Source organism: Catharus ustulatus, chromosome 18 (assembly GCF_009819885.2).
Source record: "Catharus ustulatus isolate bCatUst1 chromosome 18, bCatUst1.pri.v2, whole genome shotgun sequence".
Lineage (NCBI taxonomy): Eukaryota > Metazoa > Chordata > Aves > Passeriformes > Turdidae > Catharus > Catharus ustulatus.
In genome coordinates, this window is record NC_046238.1 from 1,075,213 (window position 1) to 1,098,795 (window position 23,583).

Here is a 23,583-nt window from a genome sequence, read left to right on the forward strand (position 1 = left end):
GTTTGCCAAAGGGGATTGTTCTGCATTCACACTGGGAGGTCTGAATTTCCCTGTTCAGTGGCTCACTCTGGAAGAATTCACTGCTTGCTCACTGAAGCAGCCACAGAGGCTGTGATACATCCAGAGAAACAAGGTCAAAACTATCAAGCCAAAAAAAAAAATTACAGGTTCACTAAAACCCTTTGAAATTAGGAATATTCATATTGCTGCCAAAATGACACCACCCCCAGCCCCTATGTAGGTCTGTTTCTATGAATTTTTTTGTTTGAACTGAAGGGTTTTATTGCCCTTTATAGATCAGCAGATGGTACCACAGTTAACCTGAGTGCCTCCAGATTTCCAGGCTCCAGCTCTAATGGCTGTGAGCACTGCTAATAGGAGCCTTAAGTCTTTCCAGCCCTGAATGGCAGCATGGACATAAAGGAGTTTAATGTGGCGAGAAGATGAGTTTCATACCTGTTCCTGGAGCCTGGGGCTATCCTCTGGCACAGGACTGTGGTGGTGGAGTGCTTCCCTCCATTGCCCACCTCCTGCTTCACCTCCCACTGCCGGGGGTCGCTGCTCCTCGCTCCCAGGATGCTCACTCCCTTCTTCACCTTGGCCCTGGGGGAAACAGCAGTGGGGAGAGGTTTACAAGCCTCATCAGGGCTGGGATCTCAGAATGCAGCTCAGGGCATCTCAGCAGATCAGTTCTGAGGTAGGTTTTAGATGTACTTCTAATCCAGCACAAAATCATGAGTGCAGACCTATGGTACATCACTTTTTTTGTATGGGACCTTTATACTGAACCTGTAGGAAAACCTGCACTCAAGGTTCTTTTCTCTATTCAGACAATATTTTATTTTTTTTCCAAAGAGAAGCTTGTCCCAGCACAGAAGAGTCTGGAATGTTCATCTGTATCAAGACTTCAGACAATATTTTATTTTTTTCCCAAAGAGAAGCTTGTCCCAGCACAGAATAGTCTGGAATGTTCATCTGTATCAAGACAAAATTGTGCCTCATCACTGCACAGAGCAATGCTCCACTGGAGGCTTTTCACTAACCCATTTTTATTCCAGATGAAGTTCTAGGTATCAGTGGTTGTTGCTCCTCTGCCTGACAATTCTCTCATCCCTACAGATTCCCAAGAAAATTTCAGTTTGAAATTTCCAGCCTGGAGAGAATGCAGCTGTGGTTAAGACAAGAGAGAACCCAGAGAAATCCTCACAGGACACAGATTTCTGCCACTCTCAGTTGCTGTGCCCTGTGGAAGAGTTAACTGCATTTATCTAGTGAAGCTAATAACATCAGCAACAACTGCTGGAAGGTTAATTACAGAGCAGTGCTAATTAGAGAGCGCTTGTACAAGGAATTCCCAGCCAAGGTGGTGTTTGGGTGCAGAATGTTGAACTGATGCTGTGTCACCCAGCAGGAACGGGGAGGAGGAAGAGTCAGGCAGAGACTGCAGACACACAGGGAGCAGAGGATGATGAGGATGGGGAGGAAGATCCCACTGAGCAGGTCCTGGGGGTGGTTTGGGTTCACCCTCAGAGGAAGAAGGGAAAGGGTGCCTGACCCCAGCTACCAGCACAGCTCAGCACAGCCTCTCCCTGCAGAGACTGCCTTCACCCCAGCACACAGGCTGAACCTAAAAACACCTTTTCTAAAATGTTTATGCCACACAAAATGTTGGTTACTGAGCAGAAATCATCATCTAGCAAGACACTGGTATCTTCTTGACATTTATGAGGATTTGGCACCTAAGGTTCTTTAAAAAAACTTCTCTTTTTGCATCTTCAGCCAATAAAACACTCAGAGGCTGTCATCAGGAATGACTGAGAGTACCTGTCTTCTTGCAGTTTTTCAACAAAACACAATTAATTTAAGGTATTGAAAAATAAAAGGGTGTTTTTTTTTTCTCAGTATAAAAGCATAAATGATCAATTTTCTCATTTGTAACATGAAACACCACGGAGCTTTAAGGAATCCTGTCTTGCTCTTGTAAAAGTAACCTGATGAATCTCTTGTGCCTTCAGCTGAATTACTCAGAAGCAAAACCAGAAAGGCAAAGGCAGAATCAAATCCATTCCTGAAGGTTCATTAAAGCTTTAATTCCCATTAAATTTTCCAGTATATCAGAATTCAAACAAATGGACAATAAATAAACATTTCAATATTTATAAAACACTCCTGCCAATCTTGAAGCTGTGCAAATCCAGCAATATTTCTATGGCAATCTGGATTTTAGGGGATGTTTGGATGCATTTTGGGACATTATTGCAATTTAGCAACTGGAGAGAAGTAAAAACTCATAATTTATACTTTGCTCAGCTGCTCCTTGAGCCAGGCTCTGAAATGACAAAACTCAAACTGAGGTTCCCACGTTTGGATTTTCAACAGAATTACAACTCTGCCAGCAGCTGCAAATTGCTCTTTCCAGCATGGAGCTTGACACAGTCAATACCTGGGCTCCTGTTAATTAGGGTGGACATTGGATGGCCAAGGTTAGTGGTCAGATACACTGCCAGAGGACCAGAGCACGGCAAAAATGCCATTTTGTTAATTAACTGCAGGAGGGGGCATTAAGTCGAGTGGTTTTCACATATGCCATTATATAAAGCCCATTAAAAAAAAAATTCCATCCCAGGGTAAAGTAGGTTATGTTTAGTGAGCAAAATCAATGTTGTGATTGCACTTAGGACTGGAATTAGGGTATGAACACCCAGAAGATTGAACTTCCGAAATAAATATGCAGAAGCACAAATTGCAGCTCTCCCTCTAAAAAGGGCATCGAGTTTTACATAACAAGGTCATGGATGAATCAGAATTAAGTCAGAAAGAACTGAGCCCCACACATTTCCAAATGCAATCTGTACACATGCTACAAATGTTTTCACTCCAGTTTTGATTTACTTGGTGTTTGAGTGCTAGCAAGGAAAACTCCATTTAATTACTTACCAAAGAGTTGTTGACCTTGTTGGATGCTTGTGATTAAATATTCATTTTTTTAAATCAATAGTGTCAACTTTGTACATAAAAATTTGTAAGTTATATTACCTCAATAAACCCCAGGACCAAGGACCTGGAGGCCAAATGACTTGACAGACTCCTGTATTTACCCACAGGATTTATAAATTTAGTGTTTACTTAAGGTTGGTGGTAGGCTGACAATAAATGGAGAGGACAAAGAGCTGAGTACTCCAGGTTTCCTCACTGTGGGGTTCCCCACTGCAACTGGGAAGTTCTTTGCTATTCCTGCTTATCCACAAGGAGATTGTTAACCTGACACAGAGCTCCAGGAGCTGCCAGCACCCACCAGCCACAGCCTGGGAGCTGGGACCTGCACCCCAAGGGAGCCAAAACCTCCCTCCAATGTTACTGTGAACAATCTCCTGGGAGTGTCACTAAATCAGCCAAAATTAATAGTGCACAAAAACTAAACGTGCACAAAACTTAATACACCCAAAACTAAATGTGCACAAAACTAAATACACACAAAATTAAATATGCACAAAACTAAATGTGTACAAAACTAAATACACCCAAACCTAAATGTGCACAACACTAAATACACCCAAAATTAAATATGCACAAAACTAAATGTGCACAAAATTAAATACACACAAAATTAAATATGCACAAAACTAAATGTGTACAAAACTAAATACACCCAAACCTAAATGTGCACATAACTAAATACACCCAAAATTAAGTGTGCACAAAACTAAATGTGCACAAAACTAAACGTGAACAAAACTAAACGTGCACAACACTAAATACACCCAAAATTAAATATGCACAAAACTAAATGTGCACAAAATTAAATACACACAAAACTAATGTGCACAAAACTGCACATGCACAAAACCCAAGGGCAGCAGCTTGTTCATTGGAGGGTGATGCTCTGTGCTGGATGTTTGAGGGTGATGCTCTGTGTGCTGGGAGTTTGAGGGTGATGCTCTGTGTGCTGGGAGTTTGGAAGGTGATGCTCTGTGTGCTGGGAGTTTGAGGGTGATGCTCTGTGTGCTGGGAGTTTGGAAGGTGATGTTCTGTGTGCTGAAGTTTGAGGGTGATTCTCTGTGTGCTGGGAGTTTGAGGGTGATGCTCTGTGTGCTGGAATTTGAGGGTGATGCTCTGTGTGCTGGGAGTTTGAGGGTGATGCTCTGTGTGCTGGAATTTGAGGGTGATGCTCTGTGTGCTGGAATTTGAGGGTGATGCTCTGTGTGCTGGAAATTTGGAGGGTGATGCTCTGTGTGCTGGAAATTTGGAGGGTGATGTTCTGTGCTGGGAGTTTGGAAGGTGATGCTCTGTGTGCTGGGAGTCTGAGGGTGATGCTCTGGGTGCTGGGAGTTTGAGGGTGATGCTCTGTGTGCTGGGAGTTTGAGGGTGATGCTCTGTGTGCTGGGAGTTTGAGGGTGATGCTCTGTGTGCTGGAATTTGAGGGTGATGCTCTGTGTGCTGGGAGTTTGGAAGGTGATGCTCTGTGTGCTGGGAGTCTGAGGGTGATGCTCTGTGTGCTGGAATTTGAGGGTGATGCTCTGTGTGCTGGGAGTTTGAGGGTGATGCTCTGTGTGCTGGGAGTTTGGAAGGTGATGCTCTGTGTGCTGAAGTTTGGAGGGTGATGCTCTGTGTGCTGGAATTTGAGGGTGATGCTCTGTGTGCTGGAAGTTTGGAGGGTGATGCTCTGTGTGCTGGAGTTTGAGGGTGATGCTCTGTGTGCTGGGAGTTTGCAGGGTGATGCTCTGTGTGCTGGGAGTTTGGAAGGTGATGCTCTGTGTGCTGGAGTTTGAGGGTGATGCTCTGTGTGCTGGGAGTTTGAGGGTGATGCTCTGTGTGCTGGGAGTTTGGGGGTGATGCTCTGTGTGCTGGAATTTGAGGGTGATGCTCTGTGCTGGGAGTTTGAGGGTGATGCTCTGTGTGCTGGAATTTGAGGGTGATGCTCTGTGCTGGGAGTTTGCAGGGTGATTATCTGTGTGCTGGAAGTTAAGCCCAGCTTTTGATCTCCTGCAAAAGCCAAGCCTGGACGGGCAGTGGAACACAGCCCAGCCCTGAGAGCAGCACAGAGAGCAGAGCTCAGCTCCAGCCCTCCCTGACAGGACTCCCTCTCAACACATGGCAGCCAGAACACTGGAGATTTTCTTATTTGAACTTCTGAGGTTATTAATTCACAGCACAGGAAATCTCTGCCTCAGCTTTGTCTCAAAATAACTGTCTCTCTTTAAATCTCTCAAACGGAGAATTAAAAGATTCTGCTGGCATGCAGAGCAAGCAGCATCTCAAAGACATTACAGAGAGTCTCCAGCAGCTTACCTAGGAATTATTACTTAATTTGTTTCGAGACCAAGTAAAAGCATTTATTTACTCACACAATCCCATGGCAAATGTGCAATTTCCAAGCAAATACTTAATTTTCAACTTGAAGCTTTAAGTTATATACAAAGATTTCCATTTAGTACCTCACCTTCCTAACATGTCAAACCTAGAAATGATGCTTCCAATTAATGCACTCTGATCAACTGCAGATGAAAATCTAACTCTTCCATTTCCTTATCCTCAAATTACAAGGAATGTCAGCAGTATTTAGATATAATACTGTACAGCTATTAAAGACAGCAACCAAAAGGCAATTGAATCAGCAACAGCCAGAGCTGGAGATGTGACTTATGACTTAAGGAGCTCAAATTATAGCTTCCTATTTAAATTTAAATTTTAATCTTGCAGAACTGCTGTGGCCATGGAAGGGCTCTGTACCTGCAGCAGTGCCACAGAGAGGGCAGGCTGCTCCCAGCAGCTCTCCCATGCAGGGTTTTGCTGATGTGGGCTAAAGCTGGAGAGCATCACCCCTGTCAGTCTGGAGGAGTTCACTCTCAGAAGTGGAGCTGGGGCTGGGTGTGCTGTGTCAGGGACAAGGAGCTGCACAGCAGGGCTGGGGGCTCAGCAGGCTGGGCAGCTCCCTAAGCCTGGCTCACTGGGCTGCCAGCATCAGCCAGAGCCTGGCTCAGCTGTGCCTTGGGGCAGGGAGCAGCAGTGACCTGGGGGACAGCAGGAACCTCTGACCTGGGGGGGAACAGCAGCAGGAACCTGTGACCTGGGGGAACAGCAGGAACCTGTGACCTGGGGGGAACAGCAGCAGGAACCTGTGACCTGGGGGGGAACAGCAGGAACCTGTGACCTGGGGGGGACAGCAGGAACCTGTGACCTGGGGGGACAGCAGGAACCTGTGACCTGGGGGGACAGCAACAGGAATCTCTCACCTGGGGGACAGCAGCAGGTACCTGTGACCTAGGAGACAGCAGGTATCTGTGACCTGGGGGAACAGCAGGAACCTGTGACCTGGGGGAACAGCAGGAACCTGTGACCTGGGGGGGAACAGCAGGAACCTGTGACCTGGGATCACACTGCACCCCCAAGTTTACTCAGCACCCTGGGCACACAGGGCTGTTCTAAACCCCAAATTCCTGTGAGCACCGAGCTTCTCACTGCCTGCAGCAGCTGTCCCTGCTCTCAGCCTGCTGTGTCCTGCCAGGCTGTTTGCTGGGGGTGATGCCCAGCCCTGCATCCCCTTCCTGCTGTCCCCTGAGCTGGGAGCAGCCTGGGGTAGGGCAGGCACTGCTACCAGCCCATCCCCAGCTCCTAGCAAATTCCCAGCTCATCCCCAGCTCCCAGTCCATCCCCAGCTCCCAGCCCCATCCCCAGCACTACCCCAGCCCCATCCCCATCCCCAGACAAGCATCCCACCACAAATCCAGCTGGGTGTGAGCAGGGCTGTCCCTGTCCGGGCTGTCCCTGTCACTGCAGCCCCTTTGCTGCTCCTCAGTCCATCCCCAGCTCCAGCACATCCACAGCTGCACTTTCAGCTTAACAAATGCTGACCCCTTTTGGTCAGCCTGCTCCGGAGCCTCGCTGCTCCTCGGTGCTCTTTGCTAACCCTCCCTTACAAACCCTGGCTTTTCTGGCTGGAATTCCTTCAGAGCCTCTGCTGAAAGCCAGGGGAGCTCTCCTGCTGCTGGACTGCACGTTACAATAAATCTCAAAACTTCGTGAGCTCTGCCAGAAAAATTTCAACTTCTTCCTGCCATGATTTATGTTCACTCCTCTCCTCCTTTGTTCCCAGAGTAAACCAGGAGATTAAAGCCAGCTGCAGGAACCCATAAAACCCAGGCAAGAGACTGACCACAGCAATTAAGCAAGATTTGTTTTGTTAAGTATTTTTCCTTTCATCTTTCTGTACGAAATGAGTTGCTAGATCTCACTGCAGCTCTGGAGGAACAGAACAAACATCTGCCTGCAGAGCATCACTCATGAGCAGCTGAGAAGCAGCAGTGGAACACAAGATGACCTGGCTAGCTGTGTCAGCCTTCCAGATATGATCCTTTAATTGGCAAAGCACACAGAAAAGTGTGATGGAGTGGCTCAGCTCAGGGGATTTGGGGATCAGGTACCAGCCCCAGCTCCTGCTGGATCCCTGGCTGATCCTGCCCACTCCAGCAAGCCACCAGTGCTCTCTGTGGCCACCTCTTTCCTACAGAAATTCCATTTGCAAGGCCCATTAAGCAGGAAAAGAGAGCCCTCTCCAACTGCAGAACTGAGGTATGGATTAGGTAATAAATTACTGCTAACAGCAGCATTCCAGGTTTGTTGTCCAACTCAGAAGCTACTCCAAAAGTCCATCCATGCAAGAATCGTTAATAAAAGCAAAGACCTTGCTGCTCAGAGCATCCTCTCTCCTTCAGGCACTTCTCACAGTACATCCAGAAAAGGCCTTCAGGAAACCACTTTTGTAGAAAAGGAGAAAACAGCCTTTAACATGTCAGAACAGCTAAACTCTGGGTGTGCAGTTCTTGCTCTTTGCTCCTTACAATTTTCCTTTCACTTCCAATAGACCACAGTGTTGGTTTACTTGAAATGACTTTGGAAAAAATAACATGTCAAAATAAAACAAATGGAAATATTTCACTTTGAAGAGGCAGTAATAAAATCCTTTAAAAATCCCCAAAGCAGGATGCTTCAGCTTCTTGAACACAAGGAGCAGCTGAGGCAGATTTCAGCATTTCTGAAACCTCCTCAGTGTGGCACATTGGACTAAACTCACCTTCCCCAAAACTGTGTATTTTGGTCACTTTTATGCCCATCAAAATGATACAAACTCTCCCCATTGCCAGTGAGGAGTCCTGGGATCTAACACAGCTCAAGGGCTGATCTTCAGAAGTGTTTCTTACATAACTGAAAGTCCCTGGGAGATCAGCTGTTTTCTATTTCCATAGGAATAGGTGCTTCACATCCCTCAGGCAGCTCTGAAGAGCTCAGCTGCAAGGCACGAGGTGGACGCTGCCAGCTGTATTTTAGACTTTTCTTTTTTTTTTCCTTCCCCAAAAAAGAAATCCAATGTATTTTGGGATGTTCCAGGGACAGAGTTCTTCAGTTTTTGGGCTGATATCTGTGAATAACTCTCTGTTAACATCACCAGTCCTCCTGATGAGGAGTTAGATATCCCAGGATTGAGTTTTAAAAGGAAAGCAAAAAGAGATGATTGCTGTGAAGTTTGGATAACCCTACCCCAGGCACAGTCAGTCACTGAACCTCCCAACAGATCCATGGCAAAACTGCTTTCTCCAGCCCTGAATTCTGATAGCACTGCTTAAGGGATTAGGAAAAGCAGGGGGGATGCAAAAAAATCTCTAAATAAAAGCAGGATGGAACCACACAACAGAGAAAATCTGGATTTGTCTTCCAAGCTGTGAGGAAACCCAATCTGAATTTACAACCTGCTAACATCCTGCCTCCAGCAAAGATCAACACTGCAAACTCCTGAGCTCCCAGCAGCTGTCCTGAGCTGTGCTGCATTTATCTGCATTTATCTCAGCCCTGCTGCTCCCAGAGGAGCTCACACTGCAGCAGGGCTCAGATCCTGCTCAGGGCACCATCCCCTCCTGCAAACACCACTGACACTGAGCTCCAGCCATCAGAGCAGCAGCAAGGCAGAGACAAGCTGGGCTGAGGCAGGAGAAGGTAAAATCCTGCACCACATCTCTCCAGCTCAACTCACACCTTCCTTTTTCCCTACCCAACCCACAGCCCCAGGAATTCCTCTGGATGTTGCCAAATCCCACCATTTTACACAGAGTACAGCAGGGTTGGGTATTTATGGATGTTTAAGCCTCAGCTCCCAGTGGCAATGAATCCTCACAGTTATTAAGAAAAGAGGAAGAAGAAGAAGAACTGAAAGCAGAATAAGAGTTTTCAAGAACATGAATCAATTCTTTTTCCTTTTGGCAACACCTGAGCCTGGCATCTCAGAGTAGAAAACCCCATTCCCATCGGGAAGGATGGAGATCCCCTCCTGCTGAGCACTGCCCCAGGATGGCACAGGAATTCTCCTCCTCAGAATTCTCAATGTACACGTTAACCAGCAGCTCTGCTGATCCCATTATCAGTGTAAATCGAGACAGGGGACAAGGCCAATATGTTTATCCTCCTTTTCACTGCCCTTTGCTCATGGAATCAGCAAAAACCTGGGTTCACAAGAAATGCAAGGGCATTGCAGAGAAGACCAGAGCCTTACAGTGCTGTGCTTTGGAGGCTCTGCTCATCCCAAGCACTGGGGATGCCTGAGCTCAGCTGGCACTGGCACAGCCTGAGTTTGCAGCTCTCCATCTCCTTCAAGGGAACCAGCAGCAAAGCTTTTTCTCATCTGAAACTCAAACAAATAATGGGTATGAGTGGCAGATCCATCCCAGGGGCTCTGCAAGAAATGAAAGAACTTGATGCTCAATCACATCCAGGTAAAACGCCTTTGCTTTGCTCAGTGCCTGGGGGAACTCTCATTTATGGATTCAGCACGTGGGGAGACACTGCAGAGCAGGCTGGCACCAAGGGAGCTGCAATCAACTTCTCACACCAACACATGCTGCTGAGAGAGGCAGCAGAGACAGAGATGGGTGTTGTGTAAACAAAAATCCTACCAGGGTGAATCCAGAGCACAGATTCAGCTGCACATGCTAAATACAAGCTCGTGGATCTGTTTTATAGGACCAGAGACACTTTTTAGATAAGTAAATGCTTTGAGATTATATTTCCCTACTACATCCAGTTTCTATTATTACCAAAAAAATCTCTAAGCTGCATATTTGTGACATTCCCCCAGCTGCCAGAGCAACAGCAGTGCTGAGGAAAATACTTACTGTTTGCAGTGCTTATTAGGATTATTATTTAGACCCCAAGTGACTTGCTGAAGTAATCTTCCCATGCAGTCCCTTTGTGGTTTTAATCCCATCCTCACTCCCCTTCAGCAGCTGCTATGAATTCAGTTTTGCCATCAGCCATGGAGCTACAGGGTCATGTTTCTTCTTCCCTTAGGGAAATGATTTTGCTGAGATCAGCTGCTGGAAAGGGGAAGGGGCAAATATCCTCAAAGCAGAGAGGAAGGGAGGAGCCTTTCACTCCAGTAATTGTTTAAAATGCACCTGTGCCAGGTTCCTGCCCGAGCAGGGGCTCAGCCCAGGCTGCAGCTCTGCAATTTGTAATCTAATCATTGTGATTTACACTGATTTCAGGGTGGAGTCCTGAGAGCTCCCTGCAGGGTGTGCTGGCTCTGCAGTCGTGTGTGCTCCCATCCCTTCCTTCATGTGTGCCCCCATCCATTCCTTCATGTGTGCCCCCATCCCTTCCTTCATGTGTGCCCCCATCCATTCCTTCATGTGTGCTCCCATCCATTCCTTCTCCTCTGGGCAGCACCAGCCAGGGGCAGCTTTGTGGCACAGCTGGCTGCCCAAACCCTGACCAACAAGGCAGGAGGACTGCTCAGGTAACTCAGGAATTATGGAACTCTGACCAACAAGGCAGGAGGACTGCTCAGGTAAATCAGGAATTATGGAACTCTGACCAACAAGGCAGGAGGACTGCTCAGGTAACTCAGGAATTATGGAACTCTGACCAACAAGGCAGGAGGACTGCTCAGGTAACCCAGGAATTATGGAACTCTGACCAACAAGGCAGGAGGACTGCTCAGTAACTCAGGAATTATGGAACTCTGACCAACAAGGCAGGAGGACTGCTCAGTAACTCAGGAATTATGGAACTCTGACCAACAAGGCAGCAGGACTGCTCAGGTAACTCAGGAATTATGGCCATGTGTTTCCTCTCTTGGATCACCCTGCCAAACCTGGTACAGCTCTTGCTGTGCCCATCACAGCCCTCACACTCCTTCCTGGTCACTGAATGGCACATCAGCACAGCTAATCCCAGATTTGTGTCACAACCAGCACACCTTGTGCTGCACTCTGCATGCAGGAGTGTGGTGGCAATGCCACAAAGATGGTCTGGGGGTAGAGCAGACAGAACTGATAGCTTTTATCACAGAATTGAGTCTTAATCCAGTAAATGCCGGCACTGATCTGTGCTGGGCTCTTTCATGCTCTGAGTTTATCCAGCAAAAGCACAAATCCCAGTGCCCTGAGGCAGCTGGTGCATTCAGGCACAGATCTGAAGCCTGCAGTAAATCATCAGAGTGCTCTGCTGACCTCAGGGATCACATCAGAGCCACAGGGGTCTCATGGGGTCACTGCTGCAGCCCCTGGCACCACCAGGGCACAGGGTGGGAGCTCCTGCAGCTCAGCAGGACAAAGCAACACTAAAAAAACACAGATGGGATGTGGCTCAGGGAGCTCCCCTGCTTTACACTACTCTCATCCTCCTGCAGCTTTTTCTGTAATTTTTTTTTCCCCAAAAACTGATTGAATAGAGAGATGGGCACACTTCTCTAATTATTAAGAAATTCTTCAAAAGCTGGTGGGTTTTACCTTCACTAATAACAGCCTGTCAAAGAAAGGGCTGTTCCTAGGTGAGCAAGAGAGAAAGGGAAAAAAGCTGCACCCAAAATGAGTGTGTGCCTTGACATTTCTTTAAACAAGGCACTGTTTGCCCTTTGGAAAAGGCTGAGATGGGGCTGCCTTAGGGGCAGATGTCTGCACATCAGAAACCACGAGCTTTCAGGGCCAGGTTTTACCTGTTTGATTTGCCAGGCCCATGAAGATCATCAGTGTTATCTCAACAATATTATATGGACACAACCAGGAGCAGCAGCTCCCAGGTTATCACCAGCTATCTCAACAGCACATTTTAAGGACTCTTTTTTAAATTACTTTTTTGAGGTTGTGCTTGTACTTCAAGAGAATGGAGGACTCTGGAAGCCACAGTGAACAGGGTGAAGTCTTGAGAGGGCAACAAACTGCTGAGCTCCTCTGACATATTGCAGGGATCAGCAGAAGATTCTGGGCTGTGTCAAAGGAAAAGCAGCTGTCGGTGAAAGCCAGAGGCAACAGCTTGTTCCTGCATGCAGACATTAAGGTCATGATACAGCTCAGCCACCATAAAACACCCACCAGATAAAACAGATCGATACAATTGGAGCTCTCATTGTGTTCATTGCTTCCCCTTTGAGAGGGTTCCAGACCAGGAGTCACATTCCCATTATCATCTCCTGGAGAGTCTCTTTGTTCCCCTCCATGACTCTCCCCAAAAGTCACTTCAATTCATCCAACTCCAGCCAGCAACTAACTGCAGGGATGGAAATCATTTTGTTTCAGCTTGATGCAGCAGAAACTCGCTGGAGCTAAATAGCAAATGACAGAGCCCAAGAGGAGCACCTGGCTCAGGGCTCCAGCACAGCCAGGGATTGGCTCTCTGCAAAGGCTGGAGAACATTCCCTGGGAAAATGGGAGAACAAGGATGTGCATGGACAGGTGAGCACGGGGAGCATCCCCTGCAGCCCTGAGCTCCCCCAGTTTCTGCCCATGGCTAAAGGCAGCTCCAGAGAGAGGAGTTGAGGCTGTGGAGATGGGGCTGGGAACGTCAGGAGTGCATCAACAGCTGAAACAGCAGACACTGAACAAAAACAGCACCAATGGGTGTGATTATATATAGCATTATTTATAGCATTATGGTGATTCTGGGATATTTTTCTATTATCTTGTATTTTTATATATTTTTATATATATATATATATACATAAACAACAGGACAGGACTGCTGGAGCAGCTGACCCAAAGCTTTATCCCATCCCAATCAATCTCATTTTACAGAGCCAAGCAGGGGAGGTGGAGCAGCTTCAGCTGCTGGCACAGCACACCAAGTTCTCTTTCCTACAAACTCTTTAACAACTTTCTAGCCAATAGCAGAATATTCAAAGCTGATGAGTTTTGGCTCAGGCCAATTAATAAAGCTGAAGGTACATCTTGCTTTGAACAATGCTGGCTTGTAATAGCTTAAAACAAAGGATGAAGCTTCATAATTAAGCTTACATATCTCTACTGTCTTGCTTCACATATTTTCCTGAGGTCTATCTCTGCACAGCTCACAGCTTTATTGTTTGTTGTCCTTGCATCTTCAGCATTCTTGCATTTCTCCATCCTGAGATTGTTTCTTATCCTTGCATCTTCATCATTCCTGCATTTCTCCATCCTGAGATTTGCTTTCACACGACTTTCTGAGGGTGTTACACCTTCTCTATTTCCCATAGATTATATGTAGGATTATGTAAAGGATTGGATACAGGATTACACATCCTCCTCCTCGTGGCTCAGGGCTGGCCAGGCTGCTGCTCACTCTGCTCCATTGCTGCTCTGCAGTCCAGGTGAGGCACACCTGGTGTGCAGGCTCCCTCCCACTGTGCTCCAAGGGATGCTCAGCACAGTCCCCACCTGCACATTAATTATTGCCAGCCCATTTCATGCTCTCCCTGCCTCCCAAGCCATCCACTTCCCTGTTTGAAAGGCCTCAGATAAAACGACCAAGAGTTATGGGGCATACAACAACCAAGGATATACAGAAATGACAAGTACAAAGAGAGGAATATGAATAATATACAGAAGAGGCCATTATTCTATGTACTGAGGGAAAGTGTTTCTGCTCCTTACAAAAGGAAGGATTTATCTCCCCCTGATCAAAGGTGACAAAGCTGGAATGTTAATGTTAGAAAAACGCAGGGAGGGCAGGAAGAAGGCTGCCAGCAATTTCACTTTGATTTCATCAGCTGATGGTGCAATTATACATTTATTTTTCCTGGGAGCAGCAGATACTGTCACACCCAGAGTACACCAGGTGGAGAGACAAATGTTAGACTGAGTGTAACACATCTTTTCGAGAATTCCACACACGTTTCCCTGGAGCAGGACTCTGATGTTCTCCATCTCGTGTCCTTCAGGGCTGGCACAGCTCGTGTTACTGACACTGAGGGGGACAGCACTGCCCAGCAGGGACTAAGTCTTGTCCCAGTGACAGCAGTTCCACACAGACAGAACTCAGGGCCAGCTCTGAGTCTGCTTTGCTGTGCTTAAAAACCAGGTCAGGCCTTTGGTACCTCGAGATCCCTCAAAATTCCAGCCCCTTCTCCCCAAGGATCAGCAGGGCTGCATCCCTGCCCCAGCCCAGAGCACTGGGGATGCTGAGGAGCTCCAGGGACAGAAAACATCCCACAGGGGATGGAATGTGCACCCCTGCTCTGCTCTAATGCTGAGTGCCATGCAGGCACAGCCATGGGCACGTTTTCAGCTCTCACAGAGGTGATAAGGCAACACAAACAGAGCAGAGCTGGGACTTTGTTGTGGTGTCAGTGTTGTTAGCAGGAGCAGCAGCCTGGAGAGGAGAGCTGGGAGCTCTGCTGTGCTGTCACACTAATGCATTACCTCACAGCTAATACCCCAGAAGGGTTTGTTAAAGGGAGAAGAAAGGGAAAAAATCACATCATGAATTGCCAGAAGAGCCTTGATTTTGTTTGGATCAAACTCCTCAAGCTCCAGGTATTATCTATTTGCACATGGAGCTGGAAATTTATCCCAGTCCCGCAGACCTGTTGTTTGTGCCACTGTCAGGGAGAGTCAGAGCTGATTTCCAACACAAAGGAGCACTGAATGGAATAAATCCCAACAGAGCAGTGCTGCCCAGAGCAGAGCTGCAGGAGTTGAAATGCAGAAGGTGTGCCAGCCTGCAATGAGCCCACATCCCCAGGGAGTCACCCTGAGCCTCCCCAGCATCACAGCATCACCCCTGACTTCATCTGATGTCACAGCCTGCAAGGACACCTCACTCCTCGTTAGGAAATGTTGAGGCCATCCTTTCAGCATATAAAAAATAACAAAATGTGTAATTGCTGCTGTGGAAAAGGATCAGTGGAACTTAGCTGGAAAAAAAAAAAAATCTCTCAAAGTGAACAATGGATCAAGAACTTTGGTTGGGTGTGACAATCCTGAGATCCTGGCTGAAGGATGCCAGTCCAAACCAGCTAGTGCAGAGCTTTCAGTTGTCATCTCATTTAGTCTTTTACTACCAACCCACTCTCTCAATCCAATTTTACCAACTTTTAAGGACCTCTGCCCTCCTAATCCCATTAGATCAGCAATTTTAAAGACAGATTTTACTGCAAGTGATGCAGAAAATAAACATCACCCTTCCCACATGCTTTTACTCCTTCTTCTTTCCCCAATAGGATAACTTTGCACATTAGCCTCTAACAACTCTAATACTTTGGAATACTTTGGAAGTATTTGAAAATTTGAGATTTGCTTATTTGAGCCTTTTAGCAGAGCCCTCCTTGCTGGAATCTCCCACCTCTGTTTGCAAGGGTGGCATTCAGGAGAGCAATGAGCTATTTGTTATTTGTTATTTTGTATTTGTTATTTGCTATTTTATATTTGTTATTTTTTATTTATTTGTTATTTGTTATTTATTTGTTATTTCTTATTTCTTATTTTATATTTGGTATTTGTTATTTTATATTTGATATTTGTTATTTGATATTTGTTATTTGATATTTGTTATTTGTTATTTGTTATTCTATATTTGTTATTTTGTATTTGTTATTTGCTATTTTATATTTGTTATTTGTTATTTATTTGTTATTTGTTATTTATTTGTTATTTGTTATTTCTTATTTTATACTTGGTATTTGTTATTTTATATTTGATATTTGTTATTTTATATTTGTTATTTGTTATTTGTTATTTGTTATTCTATATTTGTTATTTTGTATTTGTTATTTGTTATTTGTTATTTCTTATTTGTTATTTATTTGTTATTTGTTATTTCTTATTTTATATTTGTTATTTGTTATTTTTTATTTTATATTTGTTATTTGTTATTTTATATTTGTTATTTGTTATTTTATATTTGTTATTTTTTATTTTATATTTGTTATTGCCACCCCTGCTGTGGCCCCAGCTGAAGCCCTGGGATGAACCCACCTCTCCCAGTGCAAGTTGGATCCTCTGGTGGTGAAAATCAGGAACAGGGGTTCCAGGGGCAATAAATCCATCCCAGCACTGGGAGAGGGGAGATTTTCCTAAGGATAAGGCAGAGAGCTGAGAACTGGGAGGTTATGAAATCATTACTGCATCAGAGAGGGGTTTAAAGAACAAAATTGTCTTTCTGTGAGTGCATTAAAACTTCAGCGAGCAGAGGAGGAGGGAGGGAAAGCAGAGATTGTGTTTGCACTCCCCTGGCTGGGTGCTCAGAGTGTTTCCAATTCTGAGATTTGCCCTCTATATCCATGCAAAAAGAGCCTTGGTGGCTGCAGTAAATACCATGAACCTCGTGGAGAGGTGGAGTCACCTTGCAGAGGCAGGGCTGTGCTGCTGGGCTGTGATTCCCTCTGAAATCACCATGCAGGAAAGGGCTGGCACAGCCCCACGGGCTCCAGCTGAAAAATAACAGCAGCTTTTCATCTGGAGTCTGAGCAAATTCAGTGTGGGAGCTGCTGATGGAAAATGCACTGAGAACCTCACATTTCTCTCTTTTTTTCCCAGGGTAGGGCTGCACTTTAAGTCTCTGGCTTTATTAATGGAATAAGTGCATTTGTCTCTTGCAGGCCTGAAAAATAAAGCACTGAGCAGTAACATATGGAATTTGCCTTAGGCAAGAGACTTTCTTCTGGTATTGCTATTTTTCTAATAAAATTGAAATCATGGCATGAGTGCACATGTTCTTGTAAAGTGTTTCACAGGGGGTGGTCCAAAACAGATGTACACAAATAAATCAGACTTTTTTAAAAATTAAAATTACTAATTTCTACAGTTCAAAACACAGTGATCTGGGATCTCTAATCTCATGGGATGGAAGGAAATAAAAAAGAACTCCTCTTCTGAGTTTATCCTTCCAATTCTTGGGGAGATTTCCTCTGTAAATATAAGGGCTCAGAACATTATTTTATACCATGAAGTCAGAGTCCTCCTGCCATCCCCCAGCTGGAGCAGAGGATGCTCCTATTAAAATAACAAATGAGACTGAAATTCTTGAGGAAATGGTGAGTGTTTAGAGCAACACTGATGTCAAAAAGCAAGGCAGGGGTGCTGACAAAATTCTACAAATTGCACTGAGCTTGTTTGCAGGCACAATAAATCACTGAGGGGGTGCCAGGCTGGGTTTGGGCTGATGAGGAGCAGCTAAAAACATCTTTTAGATTTAAAGCTGGGACCTCTCAGCCTCTGAAGCTTTGCTCTTGGAGCCCCCTCTATTCTGGGCAGTTTTCTGTCTGAATTTGCTGTTCTCCAGGCAGTCCCTCCCTGCCTCAGAGCTGTCTCAGCCTCTCAGGTTTGTTAGTCAGGAGCTGCAGGGCAGAGCAGTGATAAGCACTCAGAGTACAAAAAGCACCGAGCAGCCTCAGGCACTGAGATTTCCTTTACACCGGAACATCTTTGATGCCAGGTCCTGGACAAGAAATGCACTTGACTTGTGCTCAGTAAAAATTGATGTTTCCTTCCACGCTCCTCCCTGCATCAAGCCAAGCCTAAAACTGAACAACCTGGATAAAAAATAACTCAGTGAAAGGTCGTGGCATGCAAGGGGGTTTCTGCTCTTGGAATTGGGCAGGTAAAACACTGCCCAAGCAGAGAGTTTCATTTGCTCTCAGTCTAGTTTGATTCCACACTCACCTGCCAGCAGCTCCAAAGGAAAAGCTCCTGGTTTGTGGATTCACACTGACATGGGCTGATAGAAAACCGGGAGAGACCTGGGAGTGTCTGAAATGCTCTGCAACAGGAACATTTACTAACAAACAGCCTGGTACAACACCAAGCCACTCACGACTGCAGAACACATCAGTGTCTCCTAAATCAGCTTTTCTGTTACCATTTTTGCCTTTTTGTTTTTCTCATTGGCTGTAATCAAATACAGAAAAGTGATATCCTCCCCCTTTTCTGCTGGCAGTATCAGATTCCTCAGGAAACACCTAACAGAGCCTATTTGCTGCTTCCCACCAGGAGTTTGTGCTTATTCCATTTGTGTGTGTGGGAAATGAGGCACCTTCTGCAGAACCATTTCAATCAGCAAACACGTGAGCTGAAAAAAATTCTGCCCTGTGAGTGATAACAGCAAAAGCTGCTTTGCATCAGCTCCAGATTCCACAGGTGCACATCACTGTCTGATCCCCTGAATGGGAAGCAGAAATAAAATTAAATAAATGCAGAAGGCAATGAGTGACAAAATTCAACAAGCCAAGGCACGATGAATGTCCTGCTCCCTTCCAGGGCCTGGGTAATGAATCAGATTTTACACCTCGAGTTTCCAACAGAGGTGAAGTGATGGAATGTCCATTACCCTGGCCTAGGACTGACACATTCTCATCAAATGCTTTGTGGCTGTATAAATAGCGTGGAACAAGGGGAAATCAGGAGCACACAGCACGCAGGAACCCTCCACAGACACCTCATTTTTTTCTATTCAGCAGGAGCAGCAATGCAAGCAGAGCTGGAGGGTGAATTTGTGAATTCAGCATTCCTGTCTCACCTGAAGGGGCTTGATAAATCCAATGCATATCAATAAAAAGGAGAAGGGCTGGAGCACAAGCACTCCTGGTGCTGCCTTTTCATTGCTGAGGTTCTAACTCAAATATGATCCCCAGAATATTATTTCCAGGTGATTATCAGAGGTGTGGCCCTGGCAGGCAGGAAAATCGTGGTTGTTAATGATCCAAGGCACTACTGTGGAGGGCAGGGAGCTCAGAAATGCTGGCTTACACAGCATCACAGAGTCTAAATGACAAATAAAGGATCCTTACACCTGATTTCCTCTCCTCTGCTCTGAGGGACACCATGAAAGGCAGTGGTACCAAGGGACTGCTCTGGGTTGGAGCTGGGAGTCTCTCCAGGAGGGATTTCCTGCCCTTGGACTCCCCAGGCAAACATCAAAGAACAAGTAAATGGCAGAGTTTAGGCAGCACCAGCTCAGCCATGAAATGCCTGTGTGAGATATTATTGATCAGAGTTTTCCCTCATCACACTCCACAGCCATGCCAGCAGATAAAGAATTCCAGGGCAGGGACACGTCCCAGACTGGCTGTGCAATCCCAGACACAAACAATCAGTGAAAGCTGAGCTTTCTGAAAGCTTCATCTGCCCAGAATATTCACCTGTTGTTTTTGGTTACAACTGACACTGACACGGTAATTTCCACTCTTACTCTGCAAGTTGTTCAATTTATGAAGCTGTCAGTCCTTCAGACACCTGTGGCACCTTCTATAAGAACGTTTTTAGTGTGTCAACATTGAATATATTGTGAATATGGTTGGATGATGCAGCATTTCCAAAAAAAGCTGTAGGAATCAGGCATCTCCCCTGTCCATTCCAGGATGGGATAAGCTCAGGGAATTGTCAGATCTGCAGTGGAACAAATCCAGCCTTTAACTCACCTACAGTGGAATTCACTCCCTTGCACACCCCCAGGCTGAAGCCTATTCACCATTTAAGTCTCCAAAATAGGATTAGGGGATTTAAGAAGCACAGAAGCTTTGCATTTTCTATCCAATTTCTTAAATGATTTTTTTGCATTAATGGGAGGGAGCACTGCAGCCACGTTTCCCAACAGGGATGTGTCAAGGCTTTGCAGAGGACAGTTCCACCTCAGAGAAGGAACAACCTCCCCAGAGCTGAGCAGCAAAATATTGCTTGCTTTAGAGCTGAGAGAGGGTTTGAACTCAGATGCACAGAAGTGAAAAATAAGCAATGATTTTTTTTCCCCTACCTTTCCTTTATTATAAAGGATTTTTTAGAGTGATGTTTTTGAGTCAAAGCCAGTCCTGAATGGCTCAGTACACACTATTCTTTAAACAGGCCTGACTTAGAAGCATTTCTTGACATTCTCAACAACCCAGGAAAAGGTTTATTCGACAGCAAAATGAACAGCCCCCATTAATTAGCAGCTATTTACTCCCTTTAATAAGCAAACACATAAGAATGGAATCTGGAAGTCACCCCATCATCCCAAAGCAGCTCAATCTCACACACCCTCCCATCACAAAAGTTTCCAAACCTTTTCCTGGCACCTTCTGCAGGCCCTAGGCAGCCTTTTATCTGAGATCTGAACACCGTGTAGGAGCAGTGGCTAATTAGATTTCTTGCAACTCCTATAATATCAGAAGCACTTAGAAGAGAGATAAAGGCAGGATTAAACCACAGAGCCAGGTCTCGTGAGACACCCACGTATGAAAGGATTTGTGTTCTGGGGTATCACAGCTTTTCCAGCTCTCTCAGACACAGGGTTTATGTCCTGGGGTATCATTCTGGGGTGTCACAGCTTCTCCAGCACCCACAGACAGGGTTTATGTTCTGGGGTATCACAGCTTTCCTAGCTCTCAGATACAGGGATTTGTTCTGGGGTACCATTCTGGGGTATCACAGCTTTCCTGTCTCTCAGATACAGGGTTTATGTTCTGGGGTATCATTCTGGGTATCACAGCTTTTCCAGCTCCTACAGACAGGGTTTATGTTCTGGGGTATTACATGCCCAGAGCTGTTGCCTGCAAAGTCTGACCTGGAAGAGACCAGACAGATCAAAAGGAATAAAATAAGTATTTATTGAAGGGATTCACCTTGGGCAGTGCAGGAGCCCAATCAGGACTACACTCCAATCAAATCCCAGATGGATCCTGGTCACAAGTTTTACACTTTTATAAATTTTGGTTCATCTACCACAGCCCCAGGCTATAAAGTCTCAGCCCCCTTCCCTTAGCCATTGTTTATAATTTTTGGGTACCAGTTGTCTTTGATTCTCTGGCTAGAAAGGAATCGTTTTGTCCAACTCCCCTGTGAAGAGAACTCACTGACACCTAATATGAAGTTTCAGCAGAGATTCTGAAAAATACAAAAGGGAAGGGAAGGGAAGGGAAGGGAAGGGAAGGGAAGGGAAGGGAAGGGAAGGGAAGGGAAGGGAAGGGAAGGGAAGGGAAGGGAAGGGAAGGGAAGGGAAGGGAAGGGAAGGGAAGGGAAGGGAAGGGAAGGGAAGGGAAGGGAAGGGAAGGGAAGGGAAGGGAAGGGAAGGGAAGGGAAGGGAAGGGAAGGGAAGGAAAGGAAAGGAAAGGAAAGGAAAGGAAAGGAAAGGAAAGGAAAGGAAAGGAAAGGAAAGGAAAGGAAAGGAAAGGAAAGGAAAGGAAAGGAAAGGAAAGACAGCTCGGGATGGAACTGCCCCAGTTCTCCTCTCTAACTCCACAGCAGGTTTGAGCAGAAAAAAAAGAATAAATGCAAAATGAGCATAAGGAGGTCTAGGCTGGGAAGCAGACATATGCCTGGCTCTCATTAGAGCTCCTGGGAGATGTAAGCAAGCATCTGTCAGGAGAAGCAGCCCCTATGAAAAAGGAGGGATATAAAACCCCAGATCGCTTCAGAGAGGCAATAAAAACAATATGGGAAATTTATAACAATCCAGCATAACTGTTCAAAGGTAACTGCTTCAAGGACTCTTTGGATGCTTGTAAAGGGTTTTTCTACTGATAAAAAAAGGAAAGAGCGTTTTTAAGGTGGGATCATTTAAAGCACAGTTCAGCAGAGCTCTGCAGGGGCACAGGACAGTGATGAGCCTGAGCTGCCCACGGAAATGTAAAGGGAAACCTCTCCTGCTAATGAGATGTTATGGTATTTATTTCTTCACAAAGCCTTTTCAATCTTAAAAACCATTCAAAGCCTTTACAACTGCACAGTTAAACACTGAAAAGCAAATTTGCAGGTGCCACACTTTGAGCACAGGGAGATACCAGCTGGCTCCTTCAATGGCAACTTCAGAGCTTCATGCAGGACAGGTTCAGCATCTCCACTGATCCAAGAGCTGCAGTGAAAGCAGAGTTTGGCACCTTTGGAGCTCAGGAATGCTCATCTTTGATCACTCAGGTGAGGGAAGGCACACACAGCTGGAGCCAAGGACTGTGAACGACAGGTGTGCTGTTAAAGCTTCAAAGAATTTATTCCATTTTAATCAGAAGTTCCTATAATGATGTTTAACAAAAATTTGGAAATAATAGTTTTTTGCAGAGTCCAGCCCTTTCTGAATTCTGCTATATTCTTGGAAAATGTATTGTCACCTGAAAAGCACTTTTATGGGTCTATTTTATGGGTTATATATAAAATAATTCCTAGCTTCTGGAGATTTAAATTTAATGTATTATTTTTCCCTTGAAAGTATTAATTTCCTTCTGAATAATTTCTTAGGCTATTCAATTGCTTCCAAATTTTGCACTGTTATTAAAAATACATAATTTAGCCTAATTTCTGCTTTAATCACAACAGAATCAGGCCAGGTGTCTGTGCCTGTGCTTGACAAATGTCTTGCTCCCAAATGAGAATATATAAATATGAGAAACCAACATAACAACTATTTCTATTAGAAAAGAAGTGGTAAATATCGTGGGGTAAAATATCCCTGCCTGGGAAGGAACACTAATCCTGGAGGTATAAAACATGCAAGGGCTCTTTTCCAGCATGTTTATTTACACCAACAGGCTTGTCACCTTTATTTGTTTGTGCCTCCTCTGAATTTCCTGAAATCTCTGCTGGAAAACGTTAAAGCCAAGAAGGGAATTCCAACCAGCCAGGCTTGTCCAAGGAGTGGAGCACACCTGGAAATGACAGAGCTCAACTCAAGCTGCAGCCACCAAGGGTGGCACAAACTCCAGTTCTCCCCTTTGGCCAAGCCACAGATGATGGGGAACCAGAGAATTCTCATTCCAGAACTGCCAGGGCTTTGCAGGGAGACAAAATCCTTTCATTCCCCTGCTGCAAAGGGAGATTTTTATGTGCTGGAAACGTTGGGTCTTAGACAGAACTACTTAAAAGTTAGAAACACAGAATGCCAGGGAGAAGACACTGAGATCATCAAATCTTTATGGGCACTTTAAATCCTACTGACAAGAAGTGACAGAGATTAAAAGAGAGGATGGAAATGTGGCAGCCAACAGCCACTGTGTCACAGATGGGAAGCAGGAAAGGGTCACCATTTCCAAAAGTCCCTGGTCATTCCTGGTCTGCCTGACCTTGATGATCCACTTTCTGCATTAATTGGCAAAAGGAAAGATGATGCATTAAGATAGATGGTCCTTAAGTGTTCCATGTTTTATTCCAGTTAGCTTTATGCTCTCTAATTGATTCTGTACATCCAGACTCACATTCCCCTTCAACCTCCTCCAGGTCCCCTCTCTCATTAATTCCCATTCTTTCCCCAGCAGCAGAGAGCAGCACAAGGTCAGGGTCCCTCATCCTGCCCCCTCCTCACTGCAGGGTCACCACTGAACCCAGAGCAGGCTGCTCAGGGCTGCTGGGTTCTGAAATCCTTTAGGGACACAAATTCTACAAA

General features: G+C 45.4%; 1 protein-coding gene across 2 annotated transcripts in view; it reads right to left on the bottom strand.

Annotated features, from left to right (window-relative positions):
- The window catches only part of TMEM132C (transmembrane protein 132C), a 181,987-nt gene that overhangs the window by 76,813 nt on the left and 81,591 nt on the right, over positions 1-23,583 (bottom strand). For both annotated transcript variants that reach the window (XM_033076158.2, XM_033076159.1), the window contains exon 3: positions 457-603. In XM_033076158.2, coding sequence (XP_032932049.1) covers positions 457-603 — 147 coding nt within the window. The remainder of the gene's footprint in view (positions 1-456; positions 604-23,583) is intronic.